General features: G+C 51.6%; 1 protein-coding gene across 3 annotated transcripts; it reads right to left on the minus strand.

The window, feature by feature from the left end:
• Positions 1-173: 173 nt before the first annotated feature.
• On the minus strand, positions 174-20,935 carry Man2a2 (mannosidase alpha class 2A member 2). 3 transcript variants are annotated; one of them, XM_031387129.1, is made up of 24 exons: positions 20,693-20,773; positions 20,321-20,522; positions 19,192-19,341; positions 18,046-18,303; positions 17,827-17,971; positions 17,536-17,707; positions 16,897-17,024; positions 16,507-16,680; positions 16,069-16,255; positions 13,715-13,892; positions 13,248-13,450; positions 12,935-13,117; positions 12,682-12,796; positions 12,396-12,463; positions 12,071-12,236; positions 10,667-10,903; positions 9,245-9,367; positions 8,894-9,008; positions 8,539-8,672; positions 7,900-8,041; positions 5,965-6,101; positions 2,765-2,965; positions 2,524-2,631; positions 174-1,671 (listed from the first exon to the last, which is right to left on the minus strand). In XM_031387129.1, the coding sequence occupies exons 3-24, from the start codon at positions 19,321-19,323 to the stop codon at positions 1,519-1,521; spliced, it is 3,459 nt and encodes a 1,152-aa protein (XP_031242989.1). In that variant the 5' UTR covers positions 19,324-19,341; positions 20,321-20,522; positions 20,693-20,773; the 3' UTR covers positions 174-1,518. The 3 variants fall into 3 exon arrangements, with proteins under 3 accessions (XP_031242989.1, XP_031242988.1, XP_031242987.1); XM_031387128.1 differs by having other exon boundaries at positions 1,507-1,671; positions 19,192-19,368; positions 20,698-20,935; XM_031387127.1 differs by having other exon boundaries at positions 1,507-1,671; positions 19,192-19,368; positions 20,693-20,935.
• Positions 20,936-22,599: the final 1,664 nt, after the last annotated feature.

Below are 22,599 nucleotides of genomic sequence, written 5' to 3' on the forward strand. Positions count from 1 at the left end.
AATTCATGCTGGCAGAAGAGTCCAAGTCCTTTGAGAACTCTGTTAAGACAACTACTGCCTGTTGCCTTCCTCAGCCATACATCACCACGGCCTTTCAAAACTACTTCACATCCTCAGCTTGTCATCTTCCAGATGAATGCCAGAACCGGCAAAATTCCAAAAAGTATCCAATCTTGTGGGAATTACATTGACTTTTATGGGTTGATTTGGGGAGAACCAGTCTTTAAAGGGCAACTCACAGAATGCCTTGCCGGGTCTTCAGTTGACACACATTTCTTAGGTAGCTTATGGTTTTAAAACAGTGGCAATTATAATTCTTGTCTCCATCTGGGGTATGGGTTAGCAACACCAGGATGCTGTTAAATGACAGCATGCAGCCAGCCAGTTCTTGACTCTCAGGGGAACGCCCGCACTGTCTGACTCTTCGGGTGCCTTTACTTACTGGTGACAGACATCTTTATCTAGATTACGGTGCTTCTTTCTAGTCTTGGCTTACTAAGCTTTCATAAGGATGGAACTTCGATTTTACCAACTTTTATCACTTATAGACAGATTCTCTACTGATTGAAGCAAAAAATGCAGGCTCATCGAAGCCTAATTTTGTCTCCATCTTCCTCATCCACACACAGGGCAGGTGGAACACGAGTGAACCTCCTCAACCCGCCAGGGGACCCAGCATGGGTGCCTTCCCAAGATGCCCAAGCACAGGGGTCTTGGCAGCTCTGTTTCCCTTCTAGAGAAAGGAACCTTACCAGGGTCTCCACCGTGGGAACTTGTGGGGAGACTGGTGTGTGAGATAAGGAAGCAGGTCAGGTGGAGACACTCTCGACCCCTGCCACAAATCAACACCCAATGGCCAGCTGAGAACTGGTGCTAGTACCTGAAGTGTTCCATGGCCTCTGGCCTGGAGAGTCTCAAGCAAGCCCTTCCTGCCATCCAGCAGCCCCTAGCCAGGGCATACAGGCCCAGTGGCACTTGGAGCAGAGCCAGAACAGAAAGCAACAAAGCCTTTAGGCTCTTAGGAGAAACAGGGACTCCTTCCATGCCTTTACTCCACTAATAGTGGGTGCCTACCCCTCTTCTCCCAGAATCACCCTGCTCCTGTACCCTCATACCAGCACTGTGGGGTCCATATCACCCCACAGAGCAAGCTCTTAGCTGCAGTCACCTGGTGCAAGGTTGTTCCCCTCAGCCTCCTTGACCTCTTCCGTTTGTCCCCATACTTCCTAGATCCCATTTTAGGAAAAGAATGGGAGCCTGAGCTATGCCCAGCTGGGCACCTACTCACAGCCCAGGGAAAGAGCCTCCTCTCCCTTGTCTCGCTGCATCCACCATCTGCTGATGTAAGGGCTGTCCCAAACACAGGAGCAGCAATAGACAATGTAAGGGCAGAGCACAGTCTGTCAGTTCTGAGGCAGAGCGGAGGTGATACTTAGTGTGGCTTGTCCAACTCAATCTTGGTGTGAGGAGGCAGTCTCTGTGGATGAACTTTGTCTTCAGGCCACAAGAAGCCCTAACCTAACCCAAGCGCAGGCGGAAGGTGCCGATCTCCATGGGCTCCAGAGAGATGTCCGTGCTGTTGGAGGGTGAGGCCAGAGGGTATAGCAAAGTCAAAGAGGTTGGCTGCAGGAATGTCACATCCAGGCCATGGAAGAGGCTCCCCAAGGTCAGCTGTGAATAGAGAGGGGGCAGGGTGAGCCAGGCACTGCTAACACTGGATGAGTTATTCCTTACGCCATGTGCTATCTTTCTGGGTTTTTTGAGACAGGGTCTCACACTGTAGTCCAGGCTGGCCTCAAACTCGGAGCAACCATGCCTCAGGGTTGGGATTGTATTGTGAGCAGCCACACCTGGCTTTCTGTCAGATTCTTAGAGCTAAGATGGTGTAACACGACTGCAGCTTTTGGGAGGTAGAGGTAGGCAGTTCAAGGGTTCAACTCAGCTTTGGCTACACAGTAAGGTTGCATCCAGCATAGGTTATGTGTGACCTTGTCTCAAAAATAAAGAATAAAAATAAGATAAATAAATAAATATAAAAAGTAAGAGGGACACGAGCTGCCGGAAGCCACAGCCCTCTCAGGAGCAGCAAGCTTCAGACAGGGCTCTGCTGCAATCTAGTCAAGTCCGAATCTTGCCCAGGCCCCTCGTTGTAGGAACTCTTGCACCACGCTGTGTGAGCAGAGAACAAGGGCTGTCCGGGTTCACGTCTGAGTCACCAGGGCAAGCAATGTGCCAGCTTACAGTATGAGCGATGCTCTGAAGAGGTAAAGTGGTTTTTCATTCTCAAGTTCCCCACTTCACTCAGAAAAGTCTGTCCTCAGGAAACCTGAGGTCTCTAGCTCCATGCTTGTCTAAACCTGCTCCTGCTGACTTCCTTACAAAGAGCACTCGTCAAAGGCCTCCCCTTAGTCTCTGAGAGCCCTGAGGCCACTCCTTCTCCTCTCTTCCTACTGCCAACCCGAGAACCTAGAGCTTTGCTGTCCCAGCCAGGGCCTGTGCTTCCCACATCTGGACCCCACTCACCTTGCCTTGGCTTGTGGTACAGTTGAAGCCCAGGTTCTTGGCTTCAAGGCCACAGTCAAAACCCTTGCGGTGTAAGAGGAGAGCAGCATCGGCTGCGGGCAAGGTGTCCTGGAAGACAGTCAGGGTTGAGGGCAGTGGAGGGTCAGCAGCATGTCAGCCAGGAAGGCAGGGCTGGACAGAGGAGAGCTGGGAGGAGGGTCAGAGCCTGGTGGTGAGAGTTAGCCCTTACCGGGACACTTACCTCGGCTGGGAACGTGCGCAGATTGAGCAGATGGAAGTCACAGGGCAGTGGGGAAGCCAGAGGGTGGAAAGAGTGAAGAGTAGGGCTGGTGCCCCGCCTCTTGGCCACGGGTAAGACAAGAGGAGGCGTGTTGAGGTACATGGAAGTCAGGTGGCTGAGGAGGGACGGGTAGCTTGTAGAGTGCTCCTGCTCCTGATGGACCTGCAAGATGGACCCAAAAAGTAAATGAGGGAACAGAGCCCCTCTTGGTGAAGGGGAGGCAGGCTAGCTCTTTTCAGAACTGCTTTCCTAGTTCACCTGGACTCCCTACCTTTCCAGGCCTTGTACCTCCAACCCCTCAGGGGCGGCTACTGCTCATGGTGCTCAGCTTACAGACAGTCACATGACTAGGCCCACTTCTGTCTTCTTTAACACTATCATAAAGAATATTCTCTCTCTCTCTCTCTCTCTCTCTCTCTCTCTCTCTCTCTCTCTCTCTCTCTCTCTCTCTCTCTCTGGTTTTCCGAGACAGGGTTTCTCTGTGTAGCCCTGGCTGTCCTGGAACTCACTCTGTAGACCAGGCTGGCCTCGAACTCAGAAATCTGCCTGCCTCTGCCTCCCAAGTGCTCACATTGGTGCTGTCACCCCACAGAGGAGACAGACAGACAGACATGCTTCACTTTGGACAGGCTTTTAATAGTGAGAGTCCTGAGATAAGAAGCCACATCCACTGTGTAGGCCAGACGCTCAGGTCCATGAGCCCCGGCTGGTAAGACTCCTCCTCAGGCAGCTCCCAGGATGCCAAACTCACAGGATTACATGGACTTTTATCCACAGCCACAACATTTCTGTATGCTCATCTCTGTTCCTGGCACCACCATCTGAGTTCCCTATATAGTCTCCCTTGGTCCTAAAAGCCCAGGCGGGGACTCTTCCCCTTCCATTTAGCTTCTGCAATGTCTTCAACACAGACTTCCTCTCCAACTTCTTTTTCCTATTCTTGGCTTACTTCAAGTCTCTAAGGCGTCCTATTTCAACATCTGAAATTGTCATCCCTACCTTGTCTCCCTACACAGCCACTCTGCTCCTTGTGGTCCTGACAGCTGAGGACAAATCCCTACAGTATCCCTCCCTCCTCAGGTCTTTCCCATCTCCAGGCTCTGGCCAGGTACTCAGATCTTTGCCGTCTGCCCTGTCTCACACCCCCATGTTCAAGCCCAGTTTGGCTCACAGAGTTTTCTGAAATTACAGAAATACTACCTGCCACGCCTTCTGTGATAGCTATTGACAACCTGGAAACACTAGGGGCTTAAAGGTAATTTTTAAAACCAATTTATTATAATCATTTTGTGTGTATGGGAGTTTTGTCGGTGCGCTTGTCTGTTCATATGTCTGTGTACTTTGGAGGCCAAAAGAAGACAATTAGACCCCACAAATTGGAGTTCCAGATGGCCCTGCGCTGCCCTGTGGGTGTTGGGGTCAAACCTGGACCCTCTAGAAGAGCAGGCAATGCTCCTTTTCTTGTTTTTGTTTTTGTTGTTGGTGGTTTTGTTTTTTTTGAGACAGGGTCTCTCTGTGTAGCCCTAGCAGTCCAGGAACTCACTCTGTAGACCAGTCTGGCCTCGAACTCAGAAATCCGCCTGCCTCTGCCTCCCAAGTGCTGGGATTAAAGGCATGCGCCACCACCGCCTGGCAAGGCAATGCTCTTAACTGCTGAGGAATTCTCCAGCCCCCTGTGATTGTTTTTTTGTTTTGTTTTGTTTTGTTTTGTTTTTCATTTTGTTTTGTTTTCTTTTTTGTTGTTGTTTTGTTTGTTTGTTTGTTTGAGACAGGGTTCTTACTATGTAGTATTGCCTGCGCTGGAACTCTCCATGCAGACTAGGGGTCAACCTCACAGAGATCCACCACCTCAGTCTTGAGACTGAGACATTTGCCACCACATCTGGCCCAAGGAACTTAGCCAGTGTGAGCGAAAACCTGAACTTACTTCATGTTAATTCATTTGAGTAACCATAGATAAAAAATCCCGGCATGGTGGTATAGACCTCTAATTCTAACCCTTGGGAAATAGAGGCAGGAAGATCAAGTCTAGCCTGGACTACATGACATCTTGTCTCAAAAGAAATAAAGAAAAAAAGAAAAAAAGTAAGTAAACAGCCAACCATAGGTGGCTGGGCAAGGTGGCATAGACCTGTGGTCTTAGCTACTTAGGAGGCTGAGACTGGAGGCTCATTCAAACTCGGGGGTTCAAGGCCAGCCTAGGCAACAGGGAGACCAAAATCAAGGTTAACCAAGGCTATCACCACATCAAAAGGGCAGCTCAAGCTACATAAGGCCTTGCCTCAAACACCCAAGCCCAAAACACTAAACTGAACTGCAGATTTAGCTTAGTGGTAGAGCACTTGCCTACCATGTTTCAATAAAGTAAATTGCCGGCACATGTGGACGGTGGCTGCTATGCTAGTCAACACCATTTTAGCCTAAGGTGACAACTAGTTCCACTTCCATATAGTCTCCCTGCCTTTGACTTTGTGTATGGGTCCTACTCACTGAGGCTAAGCCTGGTGACTGCTGTCTCTAGAAGCCGCCTTTCGCCTCCACAGGTCTGGGGAGAACCTACTGCTCCCCTACAGTCTCAGGCTCAGAGCAGCTCCCAACCCTGCTCACTAGTGGAGCCCAGGGGTGGCAACATATTGGCCTGCATCCTTGGTTCCCACAGCACAGCAGGGGCTCAGCGTCTACAGGAGGAGTAAGTGTCTAAGCCGCACCTGCAGGGTTCTAGGTAGCAGACTCCAACTACAGTGCCAGGCTGCTCACCCTAGGCCACCATGGCCCTCCCTGACCCTTACCTTGGAGTTCCTGACTGTGTTGCTGGAAAAGATCAAGCCCCTAAACATGTCTGCCAGTTTGGAGAAAAAGCCAGGCTGGTGAGGTAAAGAAAACTGAGATGAGCAGCATTGGGTCAAAGTTAGGAAATGCTCAGGCTTGGGATGGGAAGATGGAGACAAGAAAGAGAAAGGCAGGAGATGAATGTGACAAGGGCAAGGTGACAGGGTGAGGCTGGGGAGGGACTACCAAGCTGCATGAAATAAGTTAGCAAAATGCCAGATAGCCTCCTGCCTCAGTGGCAGAAATAAGCTGTACAGTCTACCTCTTGCCCTCCTCCAGCTACATTTGGGAATCCCTGGGGTTACCCACAATGCAGTGGGCCCAGATTTTACCTCATGGCTCACTGTGGTTCGACGTTCTAACAGGAGGCGGAAACGGTTGCAGGTGATCTTGTTGTCTTTGAGCCCTTGGCCTAGTCCCCGGTTGTCATCCTGCATTAACCTTCGGTCCAAGATCACCTCCAGCTGGCCTAAGGAAGATAACAGCCAGCCTCAGCTTGCCAAACCCATGTCTGAGCAGACTCTACCTCAGGTCCCCAGGGGGAAAGCCAGCGAGACAGACAAGCTGAGTTACTCAGAAGAGAGAATGACTTGGACTCCTGATACAAGAGAGCAGGGTGTGGGTGTCTCACCTGATTTTTCTAGGTGAAGAAACAGGAGGCCTAAAAGGGGAGCACTGACCATGGCAGTTCAGGGGTGGGACTTGGGCCCCAGGCACAGGAGAAAACCTCCTAGGGACAGGCCACAGAGAACACAGTAACCAGCAGCCGGAAAAGAGAAAGGCCTCTTTGTAATACTGCTGCAGAGTCTCTCATCTGAGACAGGCTTTCTCAGGCTGGACAGACTCATGATTTGACACATGCTCTCTTGCCTTTACACTGCCGGGCATCCGCTCAAAGGCCCAGCAGTCCAGACTGGAGTGGACGGCTTTGCCCATCAGAAGCAGGCTGAGGTGAGGACAGGCAGAAGGCATGAGGTGGGGGCTCAGGTAAGGGGCGGAAGAGGACCCCCTCTGTAAACCGTTTGGAATTTTGCATGGGACAGGGGTCTTGCTGAAAAGCTGACAGGTGTGGAGGAAGGCTCTCCCACAGCAGCCCACACAGCCTTTCCCAGAGGGCAATGCTCCCTTTCATCTCCACAGTCCTGACTCTGATTTCTGTATTTTCTTTGGCTTTGTACTCTGAGCAAACACAGGAGGCTATCTCCAACCCTAAAATAGGTTCCTTGCATGGAAGATAATCACTCCTTAATTCACCATGTCCCAGAGGGGCAGACAGCTGACCAAGCAAGGACAATGGACTGCATTCAGGAGTTTTGAGGCAGATAAATCCCAAATAATCCTGGCAGAAGGTAGGAGAGCCACACTACTCCCATAGAGGAGGCAGGCACAGCCCTCACCACGGTTGTGACTTTAATCTTTCACAAGCTCTGTATTCTCAGACAGAAGGCCTCTAGGGCCTGAGAGTCCATAAATTACTGCCCATTTTGTCCCAAGGCTGTGCAAATCACAGGGTGGGAGAACTCTCGACTTGTCTCTATATTGAGGGTGGAAGCTCACATCTTGCCCATACCACACAAGTATTCCAACCACAGAGCTAAGTCTCCTGTCCTCCTCCTTTTAACTTTCTGTCTTGGGACAGTCTTACCAAAGTTGCCCAGACCGACCTTGCGTTTAGGACCTCCTTCCTCGGCCTCTCTGTGCTTCTAGGCTTAGAAATCTTTGATTTGTAAGAATGTTGTTATCCTTTCTTTTACTGACCACTAGGAGGAAAATACATTATCTTTCTCCTTTCCTAAATATTACACTGTAACAACTTAAGAGCTGCCTCCTCCTGGGCTTTGGTGGCCTTCGCCTTTAATCCCAGCATTCAGGAGACAGAAGCAGACATATCTTTGAGTTCGAGGCCAGCCTTGTCTGTGGAGTGAGTTCTAGGACAGCCAAAGCTACACAGAGAAACTCTGTCTAAAATAAATAAATAAATAAATAAATAAATAATAAATAAATAAATAAAGTAAAAATAAAAACCAACGAATAAGTGGAAAAATGAGAGACAGAGAAGAGAGAGAGGGAAAAAAAAGAAGAGCTGAGCCGTTTAGCTAAAAGTCACCCTTCAATACCCAGCTGCTTTCACCAAAACACAGGATGCCCAAGTGACGGAGAGGATGGGCCTCCTTTTCAAGCTCTGGGATGATGGGACCTGAAAAGAGGGGAGGGAACTCAACAGTGTGGGCTGACTGAAACAAAGGGTAGGCTGGTTCCCTACTCACCATTACTGAGGCTGGAGACACCCAGAGCCTGGGCAGTGTGCAGCGTGAGGCGCCTCTGGGGATCTTGTATGTAGGCCATGACTGGCATAGGGTAGAAATTAGCCTGCAGGGGCAACTTCTTCAGATACTTCCGAGGCTGTACCTATAGGAAGGAGTTCAAGTCCAGCCTGGAATGGTGTCTGGTTTGTTTGTTTGTTTGGTCAAGACAGGGTTCCTCTGTATAGCTATGGCTGTCCTGGAACTCATTCTGCAGACCAGGCTGGCTTCGAACTCAGAGAGTTTGAAGTAGTTGCCTCTGACTCCCAAGTGCTGGAATTAAAGGTATGAGACACCACCCAGCTACTTTTTTCTAGTTGTGTGTATGTGTATAATATGTGTGTGTGGGTGTATGTGCTACACTACACATGTGGAGGTCAGAGGCCAATTCTGTGGAATGGATTCTCTCCTCTACCTTTATGAGGATTCCAGGAATCAACCTCAGGCTGTCGGGCTTTTAAGCAAGAGCCTTTACCCACTGAGCCATTTCACTGGCCCTCTATACTTGTCACCCGTCCTTGGCACCACCACCCCCTCCACACAGCTCCAGTATTGGAGGCCATTAAGCAAAACAAGTTCTGTTCTGTGGGACCCAAGAATTACCTGAAAGCCATTGAGGTCTGTGAAGAAAGTGCCCTGGTTGTCAATGTCCGTGTGGATGCGCAGGGCCAGCTCCTTGTTCACATAGTCCCTGATGTCTACCTGGAATGACATTTCCAGAGACAGCCCCTCTACCCCTGGAAACACAGGGACAGTCAGCAGTGAGGTGAGCACAGCAAGAGACTATGCCGGCAACTGCTCCCCCCACCCTCCCTCTGGGAGCTCTCAGGGCACTGTCGATGAACTTTTCCTTAAGAGAATCAAGCATCCCCGTGTCAAATGACACATCTGCTTGTCAACGGCGGTGGAGGAGAGGTAGGTGCCAGCCTGTGGGACCTTCCCCACCCACAGGGCTCACCCGGCAGGTTATAAAGTCGAATCACTTGGTGGAAATGCTCATAATACACAGCCACCTCTGAGAAGAAAGGGCCTTCCGTGACACGCAGCACAGGTGGTCTCTTAGGGACGTAGGGCTGGAAGAAGAGCAAGTGGCCACTGAACCCATAGCACAAAGCAGCAGTAGCAAGCCAGGGCTGGTCAACAGAAATCCTTGTCCCAGTGCTCTGGCCTAAGCAGGCCCAAAGCCGTCACTAAGACCACAGCCCTCCAACCTCCATAAGGACAGCAAGGTAAGACCCAGTATGCCAGGCCCCTCCCAGGCTCTCCCCACACACAAGAGCCACACGATTCTGTGAGGCCTCTCAGGTACCTTAGCCTCACTATCAGGCAGGAAGAGGTAGGCACCACTCTTATCCTTGGACGTACGGGTGCCATAGACAAGGAACTCCAGTTCCATCTGCTGCTCCTGCTCTTCATCTGCCCGTCGGATGCTCTGCCAAAAAACACAGCCCTGACCCCTGGCCCCACACCAGCTTGTCAGGTCTCCCCCGGGAGGGCATGGACTGACTTCCCCCAAAGACCAAGCCCAGTGCTACAGGTGGAATCTTAGGTGTTCCCCATAAGGGCTGGGTCCCACACTGCTGCTTCTAGGAGAGGTTGAGAAAACTGGGACCCTGTCCCCTCCCACCTCTTCCCATCTACGCTTTGTTTCCCTCCCTTTCTCCCTTCCTTCTTCCCTTCCTTCTTTCTTTTCTTCCTTCCTTCCTTTCTTCCTTCCTTCCTTCCTTCCTCCCTTTCTTTCTTTTTTTTGAGACAGAGTTTTTCTGTGTGGTCCTGGCTGTCCTGGAACTCACTCTGTAGAGCAGGCTGGACTTGAATTCAGAAATCCACCTGCTTCTACTTCCCGAGTGCTGGGATTAGAGACGCACATCACCACCACCACTCCACCTCCCCCCTCACCCCCCAGCTAAGGCTGACCTTAACTTCTGATTCTCCTGCCTCCACCTTCCAATGCTGGGTGACAAGCATGTGCCAGCACACTTGGTTTTCTGCAGTGTGGGGGAGCAAACCTAGGGATTCTTGTAGCACTGTTGGTAGAGTGCTTAGCTAACATGCACCTCCAGTTTCCTTTTTATGCTTTTTTTTTTTTTTTTTTTTTTTTGGAGACACCATTTCACTGTGTTGTGCTGGGTGACCTGGAATTCACCATGGAGACCAGGCTGGCCTCGAATTTACAGAGATCCACCTGTCTCGGCCTCTCCAGTGGAGAGATTAAAGGTATGTGTAAACAAACCCAACTTCTTTCTCTTTTTTTGAGACAAGGGTCTCATGTTGCCTCAAACTTGCCATGTCGACAAAGGTGACCTTGAGTTTCTGATCCTCCCCCTTCCCCCGTTCACTGTTGAAATCACAGGTGTGTGCCACAACAACCAACCCCTCCCTTGCATCCTGACTGTGAAGTAATTTCCTCTGCTGAGATGTATTCTCTGCCATGGCATGCTGCCTAACCATAGGCCCAGAAGTAGTCAGTCTGCTTAACTGTAGGCTCAAAGCTCAGAACTGTGAGCTGAAATAAATCTTCTCTCTTTACAAGTCACTGATACAGGAGAAGATGATTAAGACGCTCAGCCCTGCCAGGCTGTTAGCTTGGCAACTGCTAAAGGTCACACCCAAATCTCTGTGAGTCAGGTCACAGGAGGGCACAAGGGAGCAGGAACGGCTTGTACACAAGCTCCCTGACACTCATTCCTTCCCCCGGTCCCTCCCCACCTCCCTTGGCCTGGCCCTTTACCTTGAGAAGCCCAGTAAGGCCGGAGAACCAGACCTGCATATAGCGATTGCTGATGGCAAAGTCACTGGTGCCGGAGTCCACAACACGGAGAGGGAACGCTGCTTGCCTGCTGACGGACAGTTTCATGCCATTCAGGTAGACACGCACGGAAGACTGCAGTGTGTAGGGGCCATCGAGATCTGGCTGCAGCTGCAGCACACCCAGACCCAGGGCTGGCAGGCGGATGGGTACTGACACCTGTGAGCATGGGGCAGCAAGAATCATTAGCCCAGACAGGCCTTCTACCCTCCATCCCTGACCTCGGTGGTCTGCTTTCTGAAGCTAAGCGCAGAGCCCTACATTTCTATCTGAAGAATCCTCTCTGTCTGGGGACCCTGGTTCGGAGTCCCAGTGCCATTCTGCACACTTGTCAGCAAGGGCACACAGCACCCCCTGAGGTGAGAGCCTAGGGTCTGGAGCAGGGGTCACACAGACTGAGTGACTGTAGGCAGTGACTTCCTGTGGAGATGAGGGGTAGCATCACTGTGTGCGTTCGTGAGAGTTTAAATGAGATGCACGAGTGACTGGCATCTTTATATCCCTCAGTCATGATGCTGACACAGCAGAGGACCTCAAGTCTGAGGCCAGCCTGGATTATGCAGCGAGACTTTTTTTTCTTTCTTTCTTTTTTTTTTTTTTTTTTTTTCTGGTTTTTGGTTTTTGGAGACAAGGGTTTCTCTGTGTAACACTCCTTGTCCTAAAACTCACTCTGTAGACCAGGCTGGCCTCGAACTCAGAAATCCGCCTGCCTCTGCCTCCCAAGTGCTGGGATTAAAGGGGTGAGCCATCACTGCTGAGCTGGCAACTTTTTCTTTTTAAGTCAGGGTTTCTCTGTGTGGCCCTGGCTGTCCCAGAACTCACTCTACAGACCAGAGTGACTCAAATTCATAGAGCTGATCTTGCCTCTGCCTCCTGAATGCTGGGATCAAAGGTGTGTGCCATCACTGCCTGGATAAAAATTATTTTCTTAACAAATTGAATAATTGAGCACTTAGGGCAGAGCCTAGCATGAACTACATCTGAACACTTATTTTTCATGAATACACAATAAGTCAATACACTAAGTCCTCACTAGAAGCTTAAGTCCAGGAATAGGAGACAAGACCCCATTACACTGAAGTAAACAATAAATACTTGTTGAGTGGCTGAGGGCGCTTGCTGTCTTGGCTATGATTATTACCACACTGTCCTCACTATCCTTTTAAGGACACTCAAATCCCAACAGTGATTGTCCTTTGGGCAGGTCACCTGCTTCCATCCTAGGGAGTAAGCAAGGTGTAGCAGGGGAGTAGGAGGCAGGTTTTCATGGGGAGTGAGGCCCCAGGAGAGATACTGACAAGCGGGGAGGGCTGTGCCCTGCCTCACCTGGTAGACATCAGGGACCATGTCAGTGGCCGAGCTCCAGTGCACACTGATCTGCACAGACAGGGGCTGACCCTCCTCTGAAAGCACTCGCACCCGGGGCGAGTTGACCAGCAGGGACACCACACTGAGCCGCTCCTGTTCCAGCGGGTTAAATACCACCACAAACCTGTGGGTGGAAGGTGGGCTGACCCAGGAGCTTGCTGCGGTAGCAGGCAGCAGGGCAGAAGCAGCAGCCGGATGGAACAAGGGCCCCCCCCGCACTGGGATCCAAGGGCCGCGCTGAGGTGGAGGGTTGCCTCTGTGAACCTCACCAGGCCTGGCTCACCTGGGTGAGGAGTCCAGCTGGATCACTGTGCGCTCAGGCAGGGCATCGTGACTTACACGACTGTCATCCTGCAAGATCGTGGGCAGGAAGGAAGAATGATGGCTACACTCAACCTCCTCCCCACCCCAGCCTGTACAGGATATGGGCCACCAACCACCTTAAGCATGGAACCGGCACCCCAAAACAAGAAAGAAGGAAAAAGGAAAGGTACCCACCGCTATCAGCTCTTGAGATAGTACCCACCCACACCAGAGGATCTCTCAAGCAGAGGTAGGAGGGGGCCCACCATTTGGAGGAAGGGAGTCCCAGGGTCAAAGCTGTAGGTCTCCTTGTCCCCCAGCACCAGGTAGTGGGCAGCATTGATGATGACCTGCTTTAGGCTGACCAGGGAACGCAGCAACCTATGGTGAGCAGGAGAGAAAGCTGAGAGCAGATGGCCACCGGGAGGCTGTCTGCTCTACCAGTCCTCAGCAGCCTACCACCCGATCACCCACGTATCCTTTCTTTGATATGGTGAGGGAAACAGGAGTGGTTCCTACCTGACCCCATAGTCTACTACTACTGCCTCCTTGGCAGTTCCGGTGATGGCATCATGGTGCTGGAAGAGGCCCAGTGTACGCCGAGCTTCCGTCAGAAGAGCAAAATCAGACAGCGGATACTGGCCAGCCAGTCCAGAACGGCGGGCATGAGCCAAAGCCAGGCTGTATAGAATCTCTGCCCCACTACCCAGAGAAAGAAGTCAGAGCCTTCCTGTTCTAGCCAGCCTCGCTCCCACGGGCCACCCACATACTGAAGGGGTCCTCTCCCACCCAGCCCCTCCTAACTCAGCAGGGAGAGGTGGGCAAGTCTCACCGCAGGTGGGCTTCTAGGACTCGGTCCAAGCTCTTGTAGAAGGGCCTGGAGGTGTAATAGCCTGTCCAGTAGTGGTCCTCCCGGTCAGCATAGGAGAAGAAGTCCCCACTCAGCACCGGAAACCCTGGAGGCCGGGCACCAGGCTCCACTCCTGTCCTCTTATACAGGGCATCAAAATACTCAGAGAGGGTCCCAAACTGGGCCTGTAGGGACCCAAATGAACTACCATCAATTACAGAGCCTCCTGGGAACTCTGGCCCTAACATCCATCCTACGATGCTACAAGCAAAGACAAGGGTGACGACTTTGTCTAGAGAAAGGCAAGAACTCTGTGTGTCCTGCTCTTCTGGGCCTAGAAACCTTGCTTGGGAATGACATTGGAGCCCTCAGCAGCAGGGCTGTTAAAGGTAGGCCCAGGGGGAAGCATTGTAGCTTCATGCCTACGGGTATGTATGTGTGTACCCCACCTGCACGTGGAACTCAGGCTTGCTGTTGAGGAAGTCGAAGAGCCGCTGGTAGTTGAAGAACTGGGCATCCCATTCCTGGGGCTTGTCATACCGGAAGTCATCACCCAATGGCACAAGGAGGACATTGCTTCGGAACAGCCGGGACTTCTTCCGGTACTGGTCCAGGAGCAGGGCTGCCCTGGAGATGTAGACGGTTACAAGCCCAACATGAAGGCCCAGGCTTAAAAAGGCCAGTGAGGGAGCTGCGGAGGTGGCTCAGTGGATCAAGTATTTGTCACACAAGCATGATGACTGGAGTTTAGACACCCTCCCCTCCAACATATAAATAAATGCCAGTGTGCATGGTGGCAGGGCTGAAATCTCAGCATTCAGACGGTGGAGACAGGATCCCCAGAGCAAGCTGCATGCTTACACTAGCCAATACTAGAGATGAGCTCTGGATTCAACTGAGAAAGACACCAATGAAAATTTCTGATGTTAACCTTGGGTCTTGTATATGGATACATTCACAGACCTGCATCCGTGCCCACAAATGTGATCCTGCACACATGCAAACTGTGCCTGGTGGCACTTGCTCGCTTTTAACTCTGGCACTTGGGAGGCAGGTGAGTTTGAGACCAGCCTGATCTATATAGCAAGTTCCAGGCCAGCTAGGGTAACATAATGAAATCCTGTCTCAAGAAAAGAAAAAGAAAAAGAAAATCCCACGAAAAGCTAGGCACAGTGGCACATACTTGTAACCCCAGTACTCGGGAAGTGGAGGCAAGGAGACTCCAGGTTTGATGCCAGCCAGGTCTACACAGAGAAGGCCTCCTGGGTGTGGCAGCACATGCCTATAATCCCAGCACTTTTGTGGTAATCACTAGTTTAATCCCATCCTCATTTACACAGCAAATTCAAGGACAGCTTCAGCTACATGAGACTCTATCCAGAGTTCCACGCCCTCCCCCCCCACACACCTCCCCAACACATAAAACAGCACCTAACACTTGAACTGCATGAGAACATCTTTTAAATCTATACTCTATCCAGTAGAACCTTATAGCATGTCATTAGAAGCTTTTTTTTTTTTTTTAAGAATTTTAGAATTGTAGAATCCCAACACTTAGAGGCTGGGGCAGGAGGATTGTTGCAAGTTGGGGTCAGCCTGAGCTACACAGTGAGTACCAGGCAATCCAGAGATACATGACAAGGCTTTGTCTCCAAAAACTAAAAAGAAAAAAAAAAAAACCCAGAAAAGTGGCTTTCAGTGCTTGCATGGACTGCTGCTGCTACATATTACACCCTCACATTTAGATCACCCTAAACCAATACTTTTGTAGGAGTCTAATTTTAGTCACAGTGACATCTTTGAGGTCCCTTACGAGTTTCTCCAAAGGGATGGGTCTTTTTTCTCAGAGGGTAGAGATTCTCTGGCAGAACTGGGTAGATCTGAACAAGTTTTGGCCCACTGCCTGACCTAGAACTGACCCAGAGCACCTGAGTCTACTGAAAGATGGCAGCTGGGAGTTTGCAAGAAAGGGTACCAGTATATGAAATGTTTAGTAAGAACGCTTTAGGGCGGGTGCGCAGCTCAGCAACACAGGCCCACAGCCTCAGCACTTGGAAAGCAGAGGCAGGCCGGTCTCTGAGTCTAAGGCCCGCCCAGTCTACAGAGGGAGTTACAGGACAGCCAGGGATGCATGGTGAGACTCCGTCTCAGGAAGATAAAATGAATTGTTTAGGGATAGGGATGTAGCTCAGTAGGTAGGGTGCTTGCCCAGCATTCACAAGCCTCTGGTTTGGGCATAAACGGGTGTGACAAGTCATGCTTATAACTCTAGCACTCAGGAACTGGAGGCGGGTTTGAGGCCAGCCAGCTTGGAATACGAGAGAGCCTATCTCAAAAACAAAAGCAAAACAAAAACAAAGACCAAAAACAAAAAAACAGGGGTGGAGGGAATGCTTCCCAAATCAGAAGGCATCCTAGCTGAGGAAAGTAAAAGCATTTTTGGAAAGATGTTTGCTTAGCACCACTCTGCCAATCCCGTTCCCAGGGAGGCACTGGGGAGGCACTACTGCAGACTCTGGCCTAAACTCGTGCCCAGAGTCTACCCTTTTGTCCAGGTATGGTCAGCATCATGCAGTCCCATGTGACACAACCCAAGGTTTCAGAAACCAGGTTTCAGCCTGACTCCTCTTTGGAGTAAAATGTCAATACCAGCTGGGTGTGGCACAAAGACCTGTGGACCCCAGAGACTGGGGCAGGAAGATGGAGTCTGAGCCTGCTGGGCCTACACAGCAAGACCAAACATAGCTCAAAACCCCAAACCCCAAACCCAGCATCTGGCCCAAGCAGGGCTAACAGCAGATACCTGTCTGCCACGTTGGCCTCTGTAATAGCCCGGGGTGGCACCTTCCAAGGGCAATTGATTCTCCCACCCGGCAGACGTTTGAAATCAAACTGGCAGCAGATCTTGGGATCAGGGCCACAGGTATGTGGAACGTCGTAGCTGTAGAAGGGCATCATGTGGCAAAAGATGTCTGTGCTGGAGTCTGAATCTACAGAAGACACACCACAGGGTCAGCCACTGGCAGACTGCCTTAGGAGCTGGGATGGCAGAGGTGTGGAGACTCATGTCACCCATAGACATTGAGGTTCTAGCTAGACTTAAGATTATTGCATATGTATAGGCTGGGAATAGGACATGGGGCTCCCACATCCACAGCTCCTGCAGGAGATGTGCCCACAGAAGCCAGTAGAGGTCAACATGACTGTTAGAGTACCCACGCATGCCCCTGCTTGGCTTTACCCCACATCTGCCTCCACATGAACTCCAGGCTATGAGTGGCAGCAAAGTGCTTCTTGATGGCATAATGCACCCTCTGAATCAGCATGCTGGTCAGGTTGGCACGGCGCAGCAGGTAAGGCATGGTGGAGCTGTATCCAAAGGGGTCCACAGCCCAGCCCGAGCGCGGAGTTGCACCTAAGGCGCAGCATAGAAGTCAAAGACCTTGAATACCTTGGGGATTGGCTCCTGGCCTCTTGGTGCCTGGGAGGCTAGCTCCTGCCTTGCCCATCAGACAGGCTGCATGAGCCTAGAAAGGAACGACTCCCTGCCAACCCCTGGACCTCACAGCCTCTTACCACAACATTCAGGCCCAGCTCTGGGGCACAGTCTAACTCTTGTGCCTGCACTTACCCAGGTTTCTCTCCAGCCACTGGTGTCCCTCGATGAGCTGGTCAATCAAGGCAAAGTAATGAGAGTTGGCCTCATCTGGCATCACCCATCCACCTGTTGCAATCTCCAGCTGCCCGTTTCCCACCAGCCTAAGGATGAAGGCACACTTAGGGTGGGGCAGGGACTCTTTGCTTGGTCCTGGTAGCCAGAGGATGGTGGGGACTGCACACACTGGCCTCTGCCAGCCAGTTCACCCATGTGACGTGGCTGATAACCAACAGAGTCCTCGCTCACCCTCCTTTCCCTGCAGCCCACCTGGCCTCGTCTCAGCTGCTTATCTCAGGAACCCCCTTCTGTGCTCGCTCACCCTCCTTATCCCGGCAGTCCACCTGGCCTTGCAGCCCACCTGGCCTTGCAGCCCACCTGGCCTCGTCTCAGCTGCTTGTCTTAGGAACCCCTTCTGTCCTCAGAGGCAGAGGTCCCAGGCTTCTCCCTTATGCTCCGAGCATCCCGATCCCTCTGCACACTAACAGACCTTCAATTCCCCACTCCTGCCACAGTTCAATCTTCCTGCTTGGCAGCCACACAATAAGAAAAGCCCAACCTACCCATCCGGGGCTTAGATAATGACCCTCCCACACCTTTCCGACCACCACTGACCTTCGAACTGCTGCCCTTTTTTGGGCACTGATGTTGTCCCACCACTTGGCGAAGAAGGAGACTTCGGCCCAGAGAAAGCGCCGCCGGGGATCTTCCTGCAGCTTGGACACCATGCTGTTGAGGATGTGCTGGGTTTGTTCTGTGTAGTACTTGTCAAAAGTCTTGATCCAGCCTGGGGGAAGCCAACACAAGGTCCCTTGAATATGCCACATACTTCAGTCACACCCTCCTTATGCCTGTCATCTGAAAGCCTGCCCCACACCCTGTGGCCGGGGCCTGCTGGCCCTTTACCTGGATCATTGTGGGAGTGAGGCACCACAAACACTTGCAGGTCTTCAGTGTCCCAGTCATTTGGGCTGTAGGATATGTCAAAGCCTTGCCTCCACACGCCACCTTCCACATTGTCAAATGGCAAATCCTCAGACACAGTCAACATCTGCCAGGAAGGAATGTGGCTCACATTCCTTCCTGTCTGAGCCAGAGAGGGTCCCTGCCTACTTCAACTCTTACCTGTAGTTCTGGCTTCTGACCCCGGCCCCCCAAAGCAAACTGGCAGTCCTGGGGGGAGACGGAAAAGAAGCTAGGCCGGGGCTCCGGGAGCACAGCCCAGGAGCCGTTGGCCGTGTGGTAGGGCAGCAGGGCTGGTGGGCCCTCTGCATTGGCTGTCAGTTCCAGTACAGAGTCCTTGATATGGCTTATGATCTCATGGTTTTCCTCTAGCAGCTGTTCCAGCTGTTCGATCCGGTTCTGTAGCACAGAAATTTGGCTCTGCCAAAAACAAGAACAGAAAGTAATCATGGAAGAACCGGTGGTGCCTGACTGGTGTGACTCTGATTTCCCTCTCCCCAGGCCAAGTCAGACCACAGGCCTACAGGGATGGCATGCTCCTCACACCACTCCTGCAGGCTCCCATCCACTTGACTTGGAAGTAGCATCGCCCACAAGCTCATAGAAGGTAAACATTTCATCTCACATGCCTGAGCTCAGTGACCTACATGTACTTCCTGTCTCAAGCATGGTGCTGAGGAGGACTGCATTCAGCTTAATGGAAAAGCAATACTGCAGTCAATTAGCAATGTCTGCCAAGGGCTCAAGTCAGGCTATGGTTACACAAGGCAACTTCCTCTTCCTCCTCTTCCTCCTTTCTTCTTCCTCCTCCTCCTTCTTCCTCTTCTTCCTTCTTCCTCTTCCTTCTCCCTCCTCCTCCCTCTTCCTCTTCTTCCTCTTCCTCTTTCCCCTTCTTCTTCTTCCTCCTCCTTCTTCTTCCCCTTCCTCTTCTTCCTCCTCTTCCTCTTCTTCTTCCTTCTTCCTCCTCTTCCTCCTTCTCCTCCTCCTTCTTTTCCTTCTTCATCATTGTTGCTTTTCACTTCCTGTTACAGCTAGGGGCATAGCCCAGTGGTAGAGCATGTGTTTAGCATGCACCAGCCCTTGGGCATCCACCTCCAAAATGAAGAAAAATCTGCCTAGGAGTTTTTCCTGGACTACAGATATATAACTCAGCTGTAGATCGTGAATGTTGCACACATGCATGCTCATGAGGAGGCTCTAGGTCCAATCCCTAAGACAATTGGGGGGGGTGGTCCTTTTACTATGCTGACATAACTCCCCTGAGCCCAGGTGCCTTGCACTTGAAGAAGAGAACAAGGCGTGACTCACCCTGGGGAAGTTCCCACCATTCTGGTGTCTGGCAGGATCGTGCTGCACTCGGTCCAGCATAAGGTACAGAGAAAAGACGGCCACACAGAAGATAGCTGCCCCACACACCGTCACTTGCTTTTTCAGCTTCATACTGACCCAGGCACCTTCCTGGCGGGAGACACACCACCTGTAGTTCTGGCATGTAAAATCCTTCTGTCAGCGTTCCTAAGTAATGCTCTGTGGATTCCCAGGGAGCACCTACTTGCCTGACTCCGGGTAAAAAGCAAGTAAGCTTTCAAGTATCAGACCTTGGTTACAACTCCCAACACACAAGTAGCACATATATTTGGGGGTGGTCCTGTAGGACAAGAGTTCTGTTTCCTCTCAGCCCATGCTATAAAAACCAGGATACAGGGTTGTGGGGGTGTGGAGGTGCGGGGGGGGTAGGTAGGTAAAGAGGCACTTGCCAGCCAAGCCTGACAACCAAGGCAATTCATTTGATCCATATGGCAGAAGGTGAAAACCAACTACCACAAATTGCCTCACACTTTCTGTGGTGTGCATGCACATAAATAAATGTAACACATCAAAAACAAACAAACAGATAACAGAGCCCCAGCTCCGACCCACACTTCATTACAAAACCACTGATTGCAAACAGCTTGCTTAGGACTCTAAGAAGGTTCTCCCAAGCCAGGTGTTTCCTCCCTTCGGATGTATAAATACCAGAGGTTTTATTTTGATTGACTTAGGGGTACAATCATCGGCTGGAGAGACAGACAACGCCCCCCCCACACACACACTCTTGTCGCCCCTTTAAAGGACCTCCTAGGGCCGACTGGAACTCAACTGAAACAGTGCCTGGCCCAGATCCTGTCTCAAAGAATACGGAATGGATTTCTTTTCAGAGAAGAAATGCTCATGTTTCTTACACAACCCAGTTCTAGTATTGTCCCTGTCAGTACTGATTCCTGCTGTGCAAAACTTCCAGTCCCGGCTTCCAGAGTGCTTTAAAGGGACTCTTAAGAAGCTAGAGGCGAGACTGAAAGTCCCCAGGGTAGCGGAAGCCGGGCACAGCTGCTCAAAAACCGGGCAACTCGAGACGACCCACAGTGCCCGCCGCCACCGCCCGCGAGTCCCCACTTGCCTGCCGGAGGAGGGAGGACGCTAGCTGCCGAACGCGCGTGGGCGGAACCGCTTTCTGGAGTCTGCTCTTCGGGCCCTGGTGCTGAAAAGCTCTGTCACCTCAGCCTGCGTCCTACTTAATGCGATCTGATTCCGCTCTGGAGCCTCCGGGCAATATTTTTAGTCCCCGGAGATTGGGTCCGGGCCAAAGAAAGAGGGCGGAGCTAGGAAGCAGGAGCTGGGTCACCGTGGGGCAAATACCTGCCGAGATGTAACCCCCTCCTCCAGCCCGCCCAGCCCCCTCCGGCCCTTGAGGCTCAACCGGCACCCGGGGGCCGCAGCGCCCGCGGCCTGCAGGCTGGAGTCCTCGCCCACGCCCCGCCTGGCCCGTTACCGTACGTGGCCGGCCTCCGCACCGCTCGGGACCCGGCCGGCCGAGCCGCTACTGCTCGCATCCCCGGGGACCGCGACCCGCAAGCGGACAGTTGCGCAGGCTAAGACGGACGCCCGCCCACCCACCGCCCGCCCCTGCTCGGCCCCGCAGCCGCGCGCTCCCGCGGGGGCCAGGGCCGCTGCGCGCTCCCTGCGCTCGCCCCGCGCCTGTGCTCCCGCGCTCCCGCCTCCGCGGGGCCGAGCGGTGCGCCGGGCAGGAGAGGCGCGGGGGACCGCGCGCAGCGTCCCCTAGTGCCGGGTCCCGCCGCTGCCTCGCCCCCCGCCGGGTTCTGCAGCGCCCCCTGGCACCCGGCTCGGTCGCCTCCCGCTGTGTTGGTACTGGGGTCCGCTATGGCTGCGGTGCAACTATGCGCAGCCGTTGACCCGGCAGGGTGCGAGCGGCAGAACCCCAGCAGGGCCGCGCCGCTGTTATTTGTTTTGTTTTGTTTTTGTGGTTTGTTTGTTTTGTTTTGTTTTGTTTTGTTTCTCTCGGTCTTCCAAGAGTAAGATTTAGGCAGAAGCAGAAAGGGCAAAACCGTGCAGTGCTTTGTGGCCTCTCCGCTTGACTCCACGCTGATGTTTCTTAGTCGAAGAGATGCCTCCCTCTAGGTGCTGTGCGTTCCCAGTGGCTCTGGGTTTCCTGCCATTAAGGGCGAAATGCATACCATACGGCTAAAGGTTTATTGAGCATCCGTGTTTCTGATTTGCAGCGTGTAAGACACCATACTGCAATGAACATCTCCACAAATTCCATAATTGTCTTTCTTTTAAGATTAATGTTTGGCTGGATGTAGGAGCATGTGCCTTGTCCCAGCACCTGGAAGGCAGAGGCAGGCAGATCTCTGAATTTGAGGCCAGTCTGGTGTACATTTTGAGTTCTGGGACAGCCATAGCTACTTGGGGGGTGGGGAGAGATCCTTTGCTAAATTGTGGTGGCACACACTTATAAATCCTCCTGACTGTGTTTGCCCTGTGTCAGGAGGAGATTTAGCTCCTAACTTTTCCATTGAGTTTATTTGTTTATTTGTTTGTTTGTTTGAAACATTATTTTGAAAGGCTCTTGTTTCTCTCTTAATACACTGTAGCTATCATCAGACGCAACAGAAGAGGACGTCAGATCTCATTACGGGTAGTTGTGAGCCACATGTGGTTGCTGGGATTTGAACTCAGGACCTTCGGAAGAGCAGTCGATGCTCTTACCCACTGAGCCATCTCACCAGCTCAAGTGTTTTTTGTTTTTTAACAAAAAGGTTTATTATGTATACAGCATTCTGCCTGCAGGCCAGAAGAAGGCACCAGATCTCATTATAGATGGTTATGAGCTACCATGAGGTTGTGGGAATTGAACTCAGGACCTCTGGGAAAGGCAGCCAGCGCTTCTCCATCTCTCCAGCCCTGTTTTGTTTTGTTTTGCTTTGTTTTGTTTTATTTTTGCTTGTTTGTTTTTAAATTCAGGTATTTTACAAAATTTTTTTTGTTTGCTTTTGTCTTTTGAGACAGGGTTTCTCTGTGTACCCCTGACTGTCCTGGAACTAGCTCTGTAGACCAGGCTGGGTTTGAACTCAGAGATCCCCCTGTCTCTGCCTCTGGAGTGCTGGAATCAAAGGTGTGTGCCACCACTGCCTGGCCTAATTTACAAATCTTGAGTACATTTTGATGAGTTTTGATAAATATCTTCAGAAATATAAATTAGTAGAACCAGTGGTAGAGTGCTTGCCCAGCATAGATGAAGCCCTGGGTTCATCCCCAGCACAGGATAAGCCAGGCACAAACCTATGATCCCAGAACTTAACAGACCCAAGTAGGATACTCAAAAGTTCAAATTCACCCTTAACTATATAGAGAGTTAAGAGGCCCGTCTGGGATAGG

Source organism: Mastomys coucha, unplaced genomic scaffold (assembly GCF_008632895.1).
Source record: "Mastomys coucha isolate ucsf_1 unplaced genomic scaffold, UCSF_Mcou_1 pScaffold21, whole genome shotgun sequence".
Taxonomy (NCBI): Eukaryota; Metazoa; Chordata; class Mammalia; order Rodentia; family Muridae; genus Mastomys; species Mastomys coucha.